At 38.8% G+C, this 15,556-nt stretch overlaps 1 protein-coding gene across 11 annotated transcripts in view; it reads left to right on the top strand.

Moving 5' to 3' along the window:
- The window catches only part of GHR (growth hormone receptor), a 298,291-nt gene that overhangs the window by 269,804 nt on the left and 12,931 nt on the right, over positions 1-15,556 (top strand). For all 11 annotated transcript variants that reach the window (XM_042233625.2, XM_027979937.3, XM_060400209.1 and 8 more), the window contains 3 exon segments: positions 4,212-4,390; positions 8,884-9,049; positions 11,395-11,485. In XM_042233625.2, the coding sequence (XP_042089559.1) occupies positions 4,212-4,390; positions 8,884-9,049; positions 11,395-11,485 (436 nt within the window).

Genomic DNA, 15,556 nt, shown 5'->3' with positions numbered 1-15,556 from the left:
TTTGTCATTGCATTACATTGCATTCTCTGGGTGGATGGATGTCTCCTTTATAGCACATGAGATAAGCCAGCGAACAAGAGAGAAAGGGCAGGGGAGCTCAGGTTGGCTCCAATATAAAACAATCTGCCAGGAGATTTATAAAGGAAAGAATAGGAGTCTTGTGGAGTCTTTTCCTTGAGCAGGTTTCTGAATGCTAGTCTGTATTCTTATGTGCCACTACAAGGAAGAAACTCAATGCACTCGTAAGATTCCTTCTCTCCTCATGATCTGGTATGACGATTATATTCAGCTCTACTGGAATACACTGGCCTTGATCTCTGGCACTCCTATCATAAATGCCTAGATTTTCTTTGGGTTTCCCAGGTGGCGCTAGTGGTAAAGAACTTGCCTGACTGTGCAGGAGATGCAGGAGACACAGGGTCAGTCTCAGGGTCAGGAAGATCTCCTGGAGAAGGAAATGGCAACCTAGTCCGGTATTCTTGCCTGGAGAATCCCACAGACAGATGAGCCTGGTGGGCTACAGTCCAAGATTTTCTTTGCCACAAGGCATAATCATTCTGGAATTTTACATTGGCAAAGCAGCCAAAATCAGTTTAAAGGCATGTTTATAAGATCTCAAAACAAACACTGGAGATAATCAGTTCAGTGAACTAAGTGAAAGATTCAAGCAGCTTATCCCTTGCCCACCATGTGGACACAAGGGAAATGAAACAAGACAAAGAGCCATAATTGGAATATTCGTGTTTATACTATACTAGTATAAACAGCTAAACAGAATCACAGAAAGACCATGAATAGCTGATATAGATGCCTCGCATCTATCCACAAAGCTTGTTTGTTGCTTACAGGAACTCCTTGGAGCCTCACTCAGACGTGCTGTTCTTGTGTGTGGTTTCCAGGCTGGACGAGACTGAGAGAGGGAGGGTGGAAGATGCAGATAGAAACAAGTAAATCTGATAGACTGACTTTGGAGGGAGAAGATTAAGAAAAATGAAAAAAGCAGAAGATAACCTGTCTGCATGGTTTAAAGAAACTATTGAATCCAGAGAAGCTACCAGTAACTGAATGTATGCCCTGAAGCCAGTAGATGTAGCTGTCTAATGACTAAATGGGTAGTAGAAAGAATACAATATCAAAGACTCGTGTTCTAAACCTGTCCTGCCAGTAGCCACCCAACTCGTTCACTTGGCTGATTTTCACTGAGTGCCTGGCTCCTGGCTGGATGTGTTGGCTACAAAATGAGTAAGACACAGTCAAGTAGGGAAAGCAGGCATGTTTACAAATAACTGAGATACGGCATAGTAGGTGCTGGCCTCAAGGTGTGTGGAAGGCACAGCAAGCCGAAGTGGTGGCCAGAGGTGTGAGTGATTGACTGGGCCTGAGGGATGAGAAAGGGCTGCACAGAGATGGTGGCAGTTCAGTTATTTCCTAAAGCCTCAGCAGGAGTTGCCAGGTATACAAGATGGACAGTGTCTGCTAATGGCTACTGAGTTCCACAAGTGACAACACAGAATATTCACAGACTCAGGAGCAGTTTGGCAGACCTGATTGGTTGACCAGAGGAATCATCAATGATTTTGTGTGCCCCAAAAAAGAATCTGGACCTTGACTGCCCAGGGGTACACTTGAGGATGTTTAAGCAGGGAAATGACCTCAGGATATTTACAAAGCACGTACCATAAGTCAGGTATGATAACTGTGCTAGATGGGTTCTATTATGATTCCCATATTATAGATGGTGAAACTGATCCCCAGAGCAGTTCAACGTCTAGCCCAAGGTCAGAACTACTGGTAGGCAGAGCTGAGATTTGCACCTAGGCAGCATAGCTCCAGAGCCCATGCTCTTAACCTCAAAGGCATAGTGTGTATGTATATGTGTGCGCGCGTGCGTGCAAACTTGCTTCAGTTATGTCCGACTCTTTGCAACCCTGTGGACTATAGCCCACCAGGTTCCTCTGTCCATGAGATTCTCCAGGCAAGAATACTGGAGTGGGTTGCCATGCCCTCCTCGAGGGGATCTTTCCAACCCAGGGATCAAACCCACATCTCTTATGTCTCCTGTGTTGGCGGGCAAGTTCTTTACCACTAGCGCCACCTGGGAAGCCTGAGAGTATGGTACTAACGTCTCAGGGAAATTCATCTTGCTTCAGTGTAGAGGGTAGATTAGAATAGCACAGGCTAGATTAGAAGGCTTTGTAATAATCAAGGCAAAAGATGATGACAGGCAGGGTTACCGTGATAGCAGGGAGGGAGGGAGCTGAGAATGGGAGACAACAAAAAAAATGGGGTGACCCTATAGCTCTGAAAATGCTGATCACAAACTCAGCTTCCTCGTGCATTATGCATGTACTCTAGTAGACCTCTCAGGACTGGTCGTTGGATTTAAAGTCGTATATGAGTTAGGCGTCTGTCATTCGTTCAGTTTATTTATTCCATGCTTCTTTGAGTCTCTTCCTTGGGCCAGGCAGCGTTCTAAGTGCTAGAGGCAGGAAGTGTCTGCACCAGGGGGACATCTTCTCAGTGTGGGTGGAAGGAGACCATGCTGGGAGGAAAGACAATGTGGGAAAATAGGAGCGGCTGCAATGGGAGCATTATCACACACGGCCTCATTGAGACAGACACTTGGGTAAAGAAGGAAATGAGAACACAGTCCCATGTCTATCTGATAGAAGAGGGCATAGGCAGGGTAAAGATCTGGAGGTGGGAGCATGCCTTTGCTCACTCAAGAAGAGCATGGTAGTGGAAGGACACATGGAGAGGGAAGGAGGAGCATGATCATAAACCAGATCCTGGAGATCAGAGGGTCAAAGCTTTGGCACCCTTTAAGCATGGTGTGACTTTGACTTTCGCCTGGAGATAGGAAGCCTTCAGAAAGCTTTAAATGATAAGCAATGTGATCTAACTTAAGTGTTAGGATGACCAGCATGTCCACAGTGTTGAAGATTGTATCGAGAATAAACTGAAGGGGACATGGACCACAGAAAGAGACTAGTTAGGAGGGTAATGCTTCAAAACAAAATGATAATGGCTAGGACAAGGTAAGAGTGGGTCAGGTGAAGAGAAGTGGATAGACTCTGGAAATATCTTAAAATTACAGCTGACAGAATGTGAGGTGATGGGGGTGGAGTGGAGAAAGTGAGTCAAGGAAGGGTTCACCATTTTCATCCTGCAGGAATGGAGTCGTCATTAACAGAATTAGGGGAGGTGGAAGAGGAGCAGGTTAGAGGTAGAAGACTAGAAGTAAGAGAGATGGCTATTATTATGCTCATCATGGTGGTACTGAGCATTCTCAAAAGGGACCCTGTTCTATATCCTCTATTGAAAGTCGGGGGTGGGGGGGGGCGGTTAGATGCAACATGAGTAGTAAGTTTGAGAAAATTTCCCTTTAAAAACATTTTTATTGTTCAGTCATATAAAGCATTAAGCTTCAGTTTTCAAAATTCATCAATCCCCAACAAAACTGGAAAGATGAGGTGTCAGTATCATTATGCAGCATATGTAGCTTAGCCATTTTCCAAATCCCTCCAATTTAAATGTGGTCATGACTAGTCAAATTGGGACTTTCTCTGTTTTTTTAAAAAGTAGTGTCCATAGCATGAGCTTAAGTAAAACACAGAAAACACCGATTCATCACCATTTGAGAGATCAATGTAATGCCTTTCTTTCATACCTGAAGAAATGATCACATGGGGCTAGGAAGACAAATGAAGGGGTATTTACCAAGTGTTCTGAAGGACTGTGCTTCTGTAGCAGTGCAGAAATAAATGAGAAAGAAAATTTAAAAGGCCTCGCCCCAGGTAACATACAGAATAAAAAAGACTTCTCCACCCCTCGCTCCAAAATGGCCACACTTGGGTCTTTCTGACTCTCTGTTCCTTTCAGTTCTGAGTTAAACTGAATTCCTTTGCAAAATCCCAATTTATTCATCTTATCAGAGCCAAAAGAAATGCAAAATGCGACAGATCTTCAAGAACGGCTATAGATCAGATTTTAAACTCAAAAAGGAATTTTTTATAGGGGCTATTATTTTCAGTTAATAACAGGTCATCCTTAATTTTAAAAACGATACTCTGCCATCAAGTGGAAGTATAATGATGGGAATATTGGAAGAATTGAGAATAATGTATGAAGTAACTTAGTCGTCTTCGGAAAAATGCATTCCACTAACATCAAGCTATGTCTGTGTACTAATTCTCTGCTGAAATGCACAGTACAACCAGATCCACCCGTTGGCCTCAACTGGACTCTGCTGAACATCAGTTTGACGGAGATTCATGCCGACATCCTAGTGAAATGGGAACCACCACCCAATACAGATGTTAAGATGGGATGGATAATCCTGGAGTATGAACTGCACTATAAAGAACTAAATGAGACCCAGTGGAAAATGGTAAGATATTATTACATCTCACCCTTGACCTTTCTTTTTTGTGTTCAGCAACCCCTCTCATTTCTAATTAGACTTTCTTTTGACTTAATACCACATATCCCAGTTCTAATTTCTTATTTGAGAAAAATGGATATAATCACTAAAATTTCATCTTGGAATTCTTTAAGACAGCAGATGCTTACATGGAGTTTTATATGGAAGCCTGTGGAAGCAAAGGAAAATTATTTCTCCAGTCATCACTGGTGTCCGGTCTAACCTTAAAACAATATCACATACTCTAGTCACTCAGCTGTCTGTGAGGATGTGGCTAAACACGGGAAAGGTTATGATCAAGGTCAGTAGTGAGCTGTGGCTAAATATTCGCCCAGGATTTTAGTTGCCACTGTTCAGCAGACTCCCACTAAAATAAGTTCTTCAGTGACTCCAGGAGGGAAACAAAGGGAGAGAATTGATCCCCTAGAGTTTCAGAAGGATGTTTTGTCACAAACCCCAGGGGAAAATCAAGCTAAGAGGTTTTTACTTAGGCAAGTAGCCTGGTACTGGGTTGACCTCTGAACTCCTCACTTCCTTGCCAAGGGCATGGGAACTGGGCACCAAGATAAATTCCACATGGCACACAACAAGAAGAAAAGCAGGATTATCATGCTGCTTTCAGTGTAACCAATTCTAAATCAGTCTAACCACAGCCACAGGCCTGGCCAAGCCAAGTGGTTTCTGGCCAGTCACCAGGTCGTGCCCAGCATCCTGGCATGGCCTCACTGCTAGAACTGAGACACCAGGGCCTGTCCATTCAGTGAACTGCTGAAAACGGGGCCAGTTCTGTCATTACAGGAAAGTTAAGTTTAGAGCACTATGAACAGTTAAATATTGGCTTCAAGGTTCTGTTTGTGGAATCATTCTAATTTAGATATCTGTTCTGTAACTTGGTACAGAAAAGTTTGGCTGGATACCGAGTCAAACAAGGCTTTCTAAATTCAAACTTCAAACATTTATTCAGCAACCGACCGAGTATTGAAATAACTAGTATACACAAAGCACCGTGCTAGGCACCCCAGGGTGGCATTTTCCCAAAGTATAAATTTTGAACCCTTGAGGGTCCCTGGGACTCTTTCAGGGAGTCCACAGAGTCAAGACTATTTCCATAATAATACTAGAATGTTCTTTCCTTTTTTGACCGTGTTGATTTACACAGGTGGTACAAAAGCAATGGTGGACACACTGCTGCTGCCTTTGCACAAATCAGGGCAATAACTCCAAACTCTGATAGTCACTATGCTCTGCACCACTCTGTACCCACAGAAAAGAAATGCGAGGTGGGGAAGGCAGATCACATAAGAATGTCCTTGACGAAGCAGTGTCTATATTTCTCAGTTTATTAAATCATGATTTCTATGTAGCTTTTTCATATTCTGTGTACACATAAAGCACTTTGGCTACATACGGAGCTGTGGATGGTTATTTTGAGCAAAGGCATTTAAACACCTAAGTTCCTGCTTGAACTAGCTGCTTTTTGCTTGGAACACCATTTTTACTTTGAAAGAACAACTGGTAAACTGATAGATGACTTTTCATATTTGAGTTGGCAAATATTTGGCAAATAGTTCTTGGAAAAGAATAAAGTGAGCTTAACACTTCAAGAAAAACAATTGACAGTATTTGTTGCCAGTGAGAAAATTTGAGCTGTCAAGGTTAAGTTAAAATTTTGGAAAACTTCGGCATCTGCAGCTGTGAGCTTGAGAGTGTTCCCAACCTTTGAAGATCTGATGCGATCAATGGTGATCTTAGCAAAAGTGTTTTTTTTTAAATATTGTATAATGAAATGTGTGAACAGTTAGAAAATCTGCATAACTCAGTGAGTGATATTTTCCAAGTGACCAATACCTGCTGTAACCAAACCACAAATGGAGAAATGATGCATTCAAAGTACTAGTTGCAATGGTGGATTTTAATATAAAGAAGTGTGAAAGATTTATTGACATGGTTTCAGATTTCACACTGCAACTAATCTTTAAGAAAATACCGCTTACTGAGTTTTTTTTGTTGGTGGTGGTGTTAAGGAAGAATATATATAATTAGCTGAAACAGCTATTAAAAGCTCTCTTCCATTTTCTCACTGTGTATCTATGAGATCAAGTTTTATTCATGCACCTCTACCAAAACCACATATCCTAACACAGTTTTAATTCAGAAGCAAATGAAAAATATAAGCATCTTCTACTAAGCCAGATAGTAGAGAGATTTGCAAGAATGTGAAACACTGTCATTTTTTCACTATAATTTTATTTCAGAAAGTACAATAATTCTTATAAAAATATATGAACATAAAATCAGTTTATCATTTTGAAATTAGTATTTTTTGAAATTCTCAGTTATAAATCCATGATACTTATAAGTTTGATAATTTGCAAGGGTCTCAGAGTTGCCATGAGTATCAAGGACCCATCTATGACAACTGACCTTTCTTAAAGAACTTATGATCTAGTTGGTTGTAAAAACAAGAGGCATAAGCAAAAAAAAAAAAAAAAAAAGGGTTGTAAGTCAGGGGGGAAAAGCTAATGTGTGTTGCTTATATGAAGAATTTACCGTTTGACACCATTGAATTTAGTATTAATATGCCCATTTTTTAAGTTATTAAACACATTTTGAATATAATAGTAATTCTAATGACCATGTAGTTGCTTACAAGTATCTACCTGCTAAACCAATTGTGTTTTTTAATTTGGGGTTGTTTTTTTAAGACTTAATGAGTGGCATAGAATTATCCACAATGTATGGGTCATCTCTTGAGTACCCAATGAAAAGGTAAATGCTGAAAGTGTTAGTCACTCAGTTGTATGGCAACTCTGTGGACTGTAGCCTGCTAGACTCCTCTGTCCATGGACTTCTCCAAGCAAGAATACTGGAGTGGGTTGCCATGATCTTCTCTATATATCTGATATTGTGCTGGGCTTCGGAGATGTAAAGAGGATGAAAGCATTATTTTCTCCCAGGGAATATGTGGTATAATATAGAAATTTGAGCAATGAATTAAAAGAAGTAATATGTGTATTCTCAGGCAGGATGGAGTAGGGAAAACTGCCAGAAAAGACTTCTTAGAATATCAGCAGTACTTGCACTGAGAATTAGCCAAGAATAGGTGCTCCCTCATAGGCAGGTGACAGGGTTCAGGGTGGTATTAGTCATGTGAGCAAATTTGAATTTGGTGTGGCTGCTGTGGAGGGCTGAGGGAAGATGAAGAAGGGGCCGTAGATCGAATCACTTGGCCCCTTTGGGATTTTGTTATTAATAAAACCTGTAAAGAAATAATATATTGGTGATGGTGACAGAGAAATTTAGGGCTTCAAGAATAGCAAATAGACTTAAGAAAAATAAAAATTTTAATATTCAGAAGCATTTTAAGTACATAAATATTCCATGTATTCAGCTTCTATAAAAAATCAAACTAACCATTCTGTGTACATGGGGGGTAAAAAAGAGGTACTTTGTGAGTAGAAACTAACTGTAGTGAAAGGAAATTTGTTTTAGAAGCTAAAGGTCCAGCTTCTAACTTAACAAATTATGAGAATCTTATTTGTGTGAATAACCCAGGCTGTTGAAAAAGAATGTTCCTGGTTTTCCTATAAATGGGAGCAAGATGTTCTATCTGAAAATATATAAAAAGCATATATTGACTACTTGCTTTGAATATTTGACTTGAAGGAAAACCCCATCATTAGCTGTGTCTACCTCTTTGATAGCAACATGTCTGAGAATCTCACCTACCTTCCTTGGGAAAGTAAAGGAATAGCCTGGCCTTCAGGATTGTGGGATCCTGATGTTTGTTACCAAAGGCCTCTAGTAACTTTTCTTCATAGATTTTGAATAGCATATATTTTTAAGATGACTTTAAGCCTTATAGAACAAGCTGATGGAATTATTTGAAACTTTAAGACAACTGATTTTTCTAGAACACTTTACAATTCTGTGATCATATGAATGACTACCCAGGATTTCCAAAGAACAGATACAGACATAGAGAATAGGAAATATGTTTGTTTTTTACTGTCCTGATGTCTTCATATAACAATGTAATATTCCAAAGGGTAGACAGTGTATCTGTAATCTTCTTTATAATTCTGCCATCCTCTATAATAAGTCTATTATCCTTTGATCTTAGTAGAATATCTGACAGCCTAATGCAAGAATAGAGATGCATTTCTTTAACCAAGTCTATCATATCTTTGGGTTTATAACAGAACTAATTTGAGGACTGTGATTTATTTAACAAAGTGACTTTTTTACCATTTTTAAATTGAAGTGTAGTTAATTTACAATGTGTTACTAAGTTACTTACTTAGATCTTTCTCTAAATAGCAAACTCCACGAGTGCATTTTAAAATATTTCCTACTTTCCAGAAATTCATTTTGAATAAAAATGCAGAAGCACCTCATGGAGCTTATTGCAACGAGTTGTTGACTCTCTAACCAGTAAGTTTTATATTTTGTCTTGAAAGATGGACCCTTTATTGGTAACATCAGTTCCGATGTACTCGTTGAGACTGGATAAGGAGTATGAAGTGCGTGTGAGAACCCGACAACGAAACACTGAAAAATATGGCAAGTTCAGTGAGGTGCTCCTGATAACATTTCCTCAGATGAACCCATCTGCATGTGAAGAAGGTAAACCGAAGAGATTAAGACGGCAGCCCACATGATTTCTGTCAATGCACAGGCATACATTCCCTACATTATTAGAGTGTTGTCCAGATCAATATACATTAGCATCAGTTTTCAGGATGAGGGACCTGCAGTTCACTACCTGTAACAGGTATTATCCATTACAAAAGAGAAAGAAGGATTTCACTTCTGAATTGTTCAGGAAAAGTCATGATGTAGGTGCAAGTTAAAGAGGAGAAGAGACACAAAGTTACTGGTGGAGGAGAGTGGGGTGATAATTCCACATAACAGAATTTCAGGTGATTCTTTTCTTTATATGTTTCTGTATTTCTAATATTTCATTTGAGTTTGTTTTGCATTTATAATAATAAAAAAAGGTTTTCAAATACACAGAGAAGAAATTCTGAATCTGGATGGATGGCTATCTATGTGGCTTCTAAAAGAAAGCCTAGTATCGAATCAGCATTAGTCAATGGCAGGTGCTTATTGGTTTTAGAAAGTTTGTGTGTGGCTTTTATCTGGAGGAAAGCTTGATAAATCATGTGCTAGTTGTGCTCAAGGGTGACATAGAATATTTGAAGATCCTATATAAAAGAAATGTAATTTTAAAATATAAACAATTGTTTCTGCACTTATGATACAGGTAGAACCCATGATACTATATAGCACAGGTAAAAATGTCTATAGCATGATTTTTTCTAAGCTCTCCTCAGTAGGCTTGTTTCAGACAGTATTTGATATATGGAAATTCTGGCTTAAAAGTATTTTTGCAATGTATGGCAAAACCGATACAATATTGTAAAGTAATTAGCCTCCAATTAGATAAATTTATATTAAAAATTAAATTTTTAAGAAAAAGTATATTTGTCACATGCCCTTTATCGTGATGGCATTTAATTCACTTAAAGATTTTTTTAAACAACTTTTTACTTCTGTTAGAAAAGGAAAAAGACTCTTGCTTTATATTATATTCCTAAGTATATCATTTATATAAAATTATAGATACCACAACAAAAAAAAATGATACTCTCCCCCACTAATTCTTTATAGCATGCATAATAGCTCCCTGGTAGATTTTAATATGTGAATAAGAAAATAAAAGAATATCACAGCATAAAAACTTACTTTCAGTAAAGCAGTGTTATGGTAAAAGTGAAAAGAAGTGGGAAAGTGTTAGCTGCTCAGTCGTGTCCTACTCTTTATGACCTCATGGACTGTAGCCCACAAAGCCCCTCTGTCAATGGGATTCTCCAGACAAGAATACCGGAATGGGTAGCCATTCCCTTCTCCAGGGGATCTTTCCCCCACCTTGCAGGCAGATCCTTTACAATGTGAGCCACCAGGAAAATTCCACCTTAAAAGTAGTCAACCTCTGCCACTGTGGCACTTGTTCTAAACAGTCTCCCACAAATTTTCTATCAATTATACTAAAATCTGAATCAATGGGCATGACTCAATGAACACGAGTTTGAGCAAACTCTGGCAGATAGTGAAGGATAAGGAAGCCTGGCATGCTGCAGTTCATGGGGTTGCAAAGAGTCAGACATGACTTAGCAACTGAACAGCATACTAAAATCTGAGAGTCCTAGTACTGATCTTCTGTCAACCAATACTTTTTAAGCTGTAAAAATGTACACCCTGATATCTAAGAAGTTTTAATAATGATTCAAACGTACAACTTGGCCCCCATCTTTTTGAGGGATCCTCAGTCTAGAGTCTTCCCTGGTGGCTCAGAGGCTAAAGCGTCTGCCTGCAATGTGGGAGACCTGGGTTCGATCCCTGGGTCGGGAAGATCCCCTGGAAAAGGAAATGGCAACCCATTCCACTATTCTTGCCTGGAGAACCCCACGGACACAGGAGCCTGGTAGGCTACAGTCCATGGGGTTGCAAAGAGTTGGACACGACTGAGCGACTTCACTTCAGTCTAGATTAGATCTAGATCTAAAGATCACATTTAAAAAAAAAAAGTGGACATTATTTAGGTAAAGTAGTATATTAACAAGCATCACTTTTCCCTTGAGTGATGCCTTTTAATGACACACCCTGAATACATAAGATGTTTAAAGCAGGTTGTTTATATAATAAACATGGATTATGCGTAAATTGTATGCTGTTACTTTTTTTCTTTTTTGTTTTTTTTTTTTTGGTATACGAAAGGATCTGAAGAAGTGGATAGAGGTGTTCTTAGAAAATACTAAGTCCTTGCATTCTATTTCAGTGGCTATCAAGTTGAAGTCATTGACTTTACTAGATGAATACAAATTAGGAAGTTTTATGTGGAACAGGAGAATGAAATGTAAACTTCAACTATTCATAGTTCTCTGAGATATTATTTTTGTGTTTTTCAGATTTCCAGTTTCCATGGTTCTTAATTATTATCTTTGGAATACTTGGGCTAACAGTGACATTATTTTTACTCATATTTTCTAAACAGCAAAGGTAAGTGTGCTATAACCTACTCTGATATGTTTTGCCAGTTATTTAGCAAATGTCCATGTTTCCATCTATTGTTTGATGTTTTCTTTTGTGAATCATGAGTGAAGTGTTTCATCAACCCAGTGAAACGTTATCACTATACATTTACATCTTTGTTGAGTCCACATAGAGACAACACAGGTCTCAGTTTTATCTGGAAAGTTGCACAGGATGTTAAGAGGGTGAGGCCAGTGACTACATTCCATGTGACATGCACCTTAAAGGTCTGAACTGATACTTATTCCAGGACCCTGAGGTAGCTTTGAGACTTTGGCTAAGTTTGACACAGTCCTAATATAAGAGCAAAAATTTAAGTGGTGAACTAAAGCTACTAGATAATTCAATCTAATAAAACCTTTCTTTAGACTTCATATGATACCAATCTTAAGTAAATTTGAGTTTATTTAAATTGCTTGGATACTTAGTTTGGTATTTTACCTTCTTTTGTCAGAGATAAAATTCTAAGTTTGAGGATACCATTCTTCATCCTCTTGCAGCCAGAAGGCAGGTTTCAGTTTTTATTCTGCCACTGTTGTTTGAGTTCATTTGAGTCCCTTTGTCTCTCTAGGACTCCATGCTCTCATGGGTAATTTGAGGGTGCTGGATTATATGATGTTTAAGTTTCCCTTAAGCTGTAAGGGCCATTATTCTATTTTCATTCTTGAAAGAAACTCAGTATAGACTACAGAAACTTTTAATACAAAATATTGGAAAAGTTACTGGTTGGTATAGGTTGCCAGTTTTCTTACATTTAGAATATGCTTTAAGTCCCATGGGTTAATCTTGTCCCTTCTCCGAGAATTAGGGTAGCTAACACTCCGTTTGCCTGGGACTTTCCTGGTTTTAACACTAAAAATTCTGTATCTAGGCAAACAGAGACAGTTGGCTATTCTATCTAAAACCAAAGACAAGTTCTCCAGGTGAAGCCAGGAGGCATCTAATTTTTTTTACTTTGTTTTGAAGCTGTATAGCATTTGTAAACATCAAAACAGAATTTCAATAGAAGAATTCTAGAGTTACAGAATGTCAAGCATGCTTAAAAGTCTCCACGTGAATGCAGGAAGGATTATTTTTAGTAGAGTTTCATCTCTAATTTAATAATGTAAACTCAGGGGGACAAAATTAACTCTGGAAAATTTTGTTTTCTATCTAACAACATTGTCATCTTAGAAATACAAGTATTATAAAGCAGTATAACAGCAGCTTTCAATTTGGGAGGGAGGAAGTTAGTAAATAAAATTCTAAACAATTATTTACTTAAATGTATTCATTACTTAAGTAATGCCAAAGGAGCCAAATTATTCTGTAGATTAATTTGAATTCACTGAACTGTCCAGGTAGGTGATAGGCTAATTTATATATAACTACAGCAGATAAACTCACTACATACATAAAGTAATTTACTTTTAACATTAGTTGTCAATTTCAAGTCATCACGAAAGCCAAGCAAAGTTATGTTGCTGAATTACATTAGCTAACAATATTTGGAAGAAAAAGTCATCCTCTGATCAAATAGAATTACAGAGGAAATATATTAACCTTTGTCTAAAAGATAGTTTTCTATGAATAATGAAGTTTTTAACTATGACAGTTGGTCAAAATCACCAAATTGGAAAAAAATTTGAAAATCTATTTGTACTGCCAAACTCCCTGTTCTGAATTTAATTCTTTGCAACAAAAAACTTATATTCCTTTTTCATATGCCCACAAAAACCCTTATCATTGTCTAAATTTCCATGTTCTAATGAAACCAGGAAATGGTAGAAAATAGCTGTCAGCAAGTGTAGAAAGAACAATTAAAATAAAACTCAAAAGAATGAGATACTATGTCAGTTACCGCAGAACTTCAGGACTATAAAGGATTTCAGGTGCTCCTTGTGTTTGCTTGAGATTTTGTTAGTTCACAAACCAAGCCACTGCTCCCTTTCTTAATCCAAATCATTGAGTCAACTCTAGTAAAATGTATAGTGTAATTTGGATTTGAACTAAACAACAAAGATCAGAAACATAGTTTCATGCCAGTTTATCTTTATTCTATACTCTGTTGCTCCCACCATACAACTTACTGTAGGCATCAAGCTAGATGACTAAATCAGGAAGGAAATAACTGCATCAACATAAAACGGAAGTGGCAACCTGAAAGCCAGATTCAGCCTGCAGATCCATGTTTTGCTGGGTGTCTTTTTTCCTTCTGATTTTTGAGGAACGTTTTTGCTACAAAGTGTTTCTAAAACAGGGAATTTTCACACAAAAATCAAGATTACTAGATTATCTTTAAAAACAGAGATCTCGGACTTCCCTGGTGGTAGGTACAGTCGTTAAGAATCTGCCTGCCAGTGCAGGAGACATGTGTTCGATCCGTGGTCTGGGGAGATCCAACATGCTATGCAGCAACTAATCCTGTGCACCACAGCTATTGAGCCTGTGCCCTAGAGCTCAGGAACTGCAGCTACTGAGACCACATGCTGCAAGCTACTGAAGCCCGCAGGCCCTAGAGTCCATGCTCTGCAATGAGAGAGGCCACTGCAGTGAGAAGCCCATGCACCAAAACTAGAGTAGAACCCACGCCCCACAACTCGAGAGAAGCCTGGGCAGCAACAAAGACCAGAACACCCAAAATAAGAAATTTAAGTCACTGCCATATTAAAAAAAAAAAAATAGTGAAATTGGGCTGATAATCCTGCATGGCAATATGTCCCGAGACAGAGGACCAACCATCCCATTCAAAAAGGGCACATGTTCTCTGTCACAGTTCCCATCTCTCCCTGTGACTGCCTTGGTCGCTGCAGGCTATAGGGTGTGCCACCCTAGCCTAAAGGCAACAACACTTCCCTGACTCTCAAGTACCTAAATGCATCATCCTCTAAAAAAAAAAAAAATGAGGGACCCATACAGAGTAAAGCATATTTGGGGATCTTTGCTTCCTGTAATTAGAGTTATGTTACATTTTTGGTTTTGAACCTGTAAAGCTCTATACAGTCAGCAAAAGGACATGGAGCTGACTGTGGCTCAGATCATCAGCTCCTTACTGCAAAATTCAGGCTTAAATAGAAGAAAGTAGGGAAAACCACTAGGCCTTTCAGGCATGACCTAAATCAAATTCCTTATGATTATACATTAGAGGTGATGAATAGATTCAAAGGATTAGATCTGGGACACACAGTATCTAAAGAACTATGCAAGTTCATAACATTGTACAGGAGGCAGTGACCAAAACCATCCCAAAGAAAAAGAAATGCAAAGAGGCAAAGAGGCAAAGTGGTTGTCTGGGGCGGGGGCAGGGGGCCTTTACAAATAGCTGAGAAAAGAAGAGAAGCGAAAGGCATGGGAGAAAGGGTAAAACATACCCAACTGAATGTAGAGTTCTAGGGAATAGCAAGGTGAGATAAGAAGCCCTTCTTAAATAATGCAAAGAAATAAAGAAAAACACTAGAATGGGAAAGACTAGAGATCTCTTCAATAAAATTGAAGATATCAAAGGAACATTTCATGCAAGGATGGGCAGGATAAAGGACAGAAATGGTAAGGACCTAACAGAAGCAGGAGAGATTAAAAAGAGGTGGCATGAATACACAAAACAACTATACAAAAAGGTCTTAATGACCCAGATAACCACGATGGTGTAGTCACTACCTAGACATCCTGGAGTATAAAGTCAAGTGGGCCTCAGGAAGCATTACTACAAACAAAGCTAGTGAACATGACCGAATTCCAACTAAGCTCTTTCAAATCCTGAAAGATGATGCTGCGAAAGTTCTGCACTCAATATGTCAGCAAATTTGGAAAACTCAGCAGTGGCCACAGGACTAAAAAAGATCAGTTTTCATTCCAGTCCCAAAGAAGGGCAATACCAAAGAGTGTTCAAGCTACTGTACAGCTGTGCTCATTTCACATGCTAGCAAGGTAATACTCAAAATCCTTCAAGCTAGGCTTCAACAGTATGTGGACCAAGAACTTCCAGATATACCAGCTAAATTTAGAAAAGGCAGAGGAACAAGAGATCAAATTGCCAACATCTGCTAGATCGTGGGGAAA

This window comes from Ovis aries, chromosome 16 (genome assembly GCF_016772045.2).
Source record: "Ovis aries strain OAR_USU_Benz2616 breed Rambouillet chromosome 16, ARS-UI_Ramb_v3.0, whole genome shotgun sequence".
Classification (NCBI taxonomy): Eukaryota; Metazoa; Chordata; class Mammalia; order Artiodactyla; family Bovidae; genus Ovis; species Ovis aries.
The sequence above is the reverse complement of the archived record's forward strand: the minus strand, read 5'-3'. Positions and strand labels throughout refer to the sequence as shown.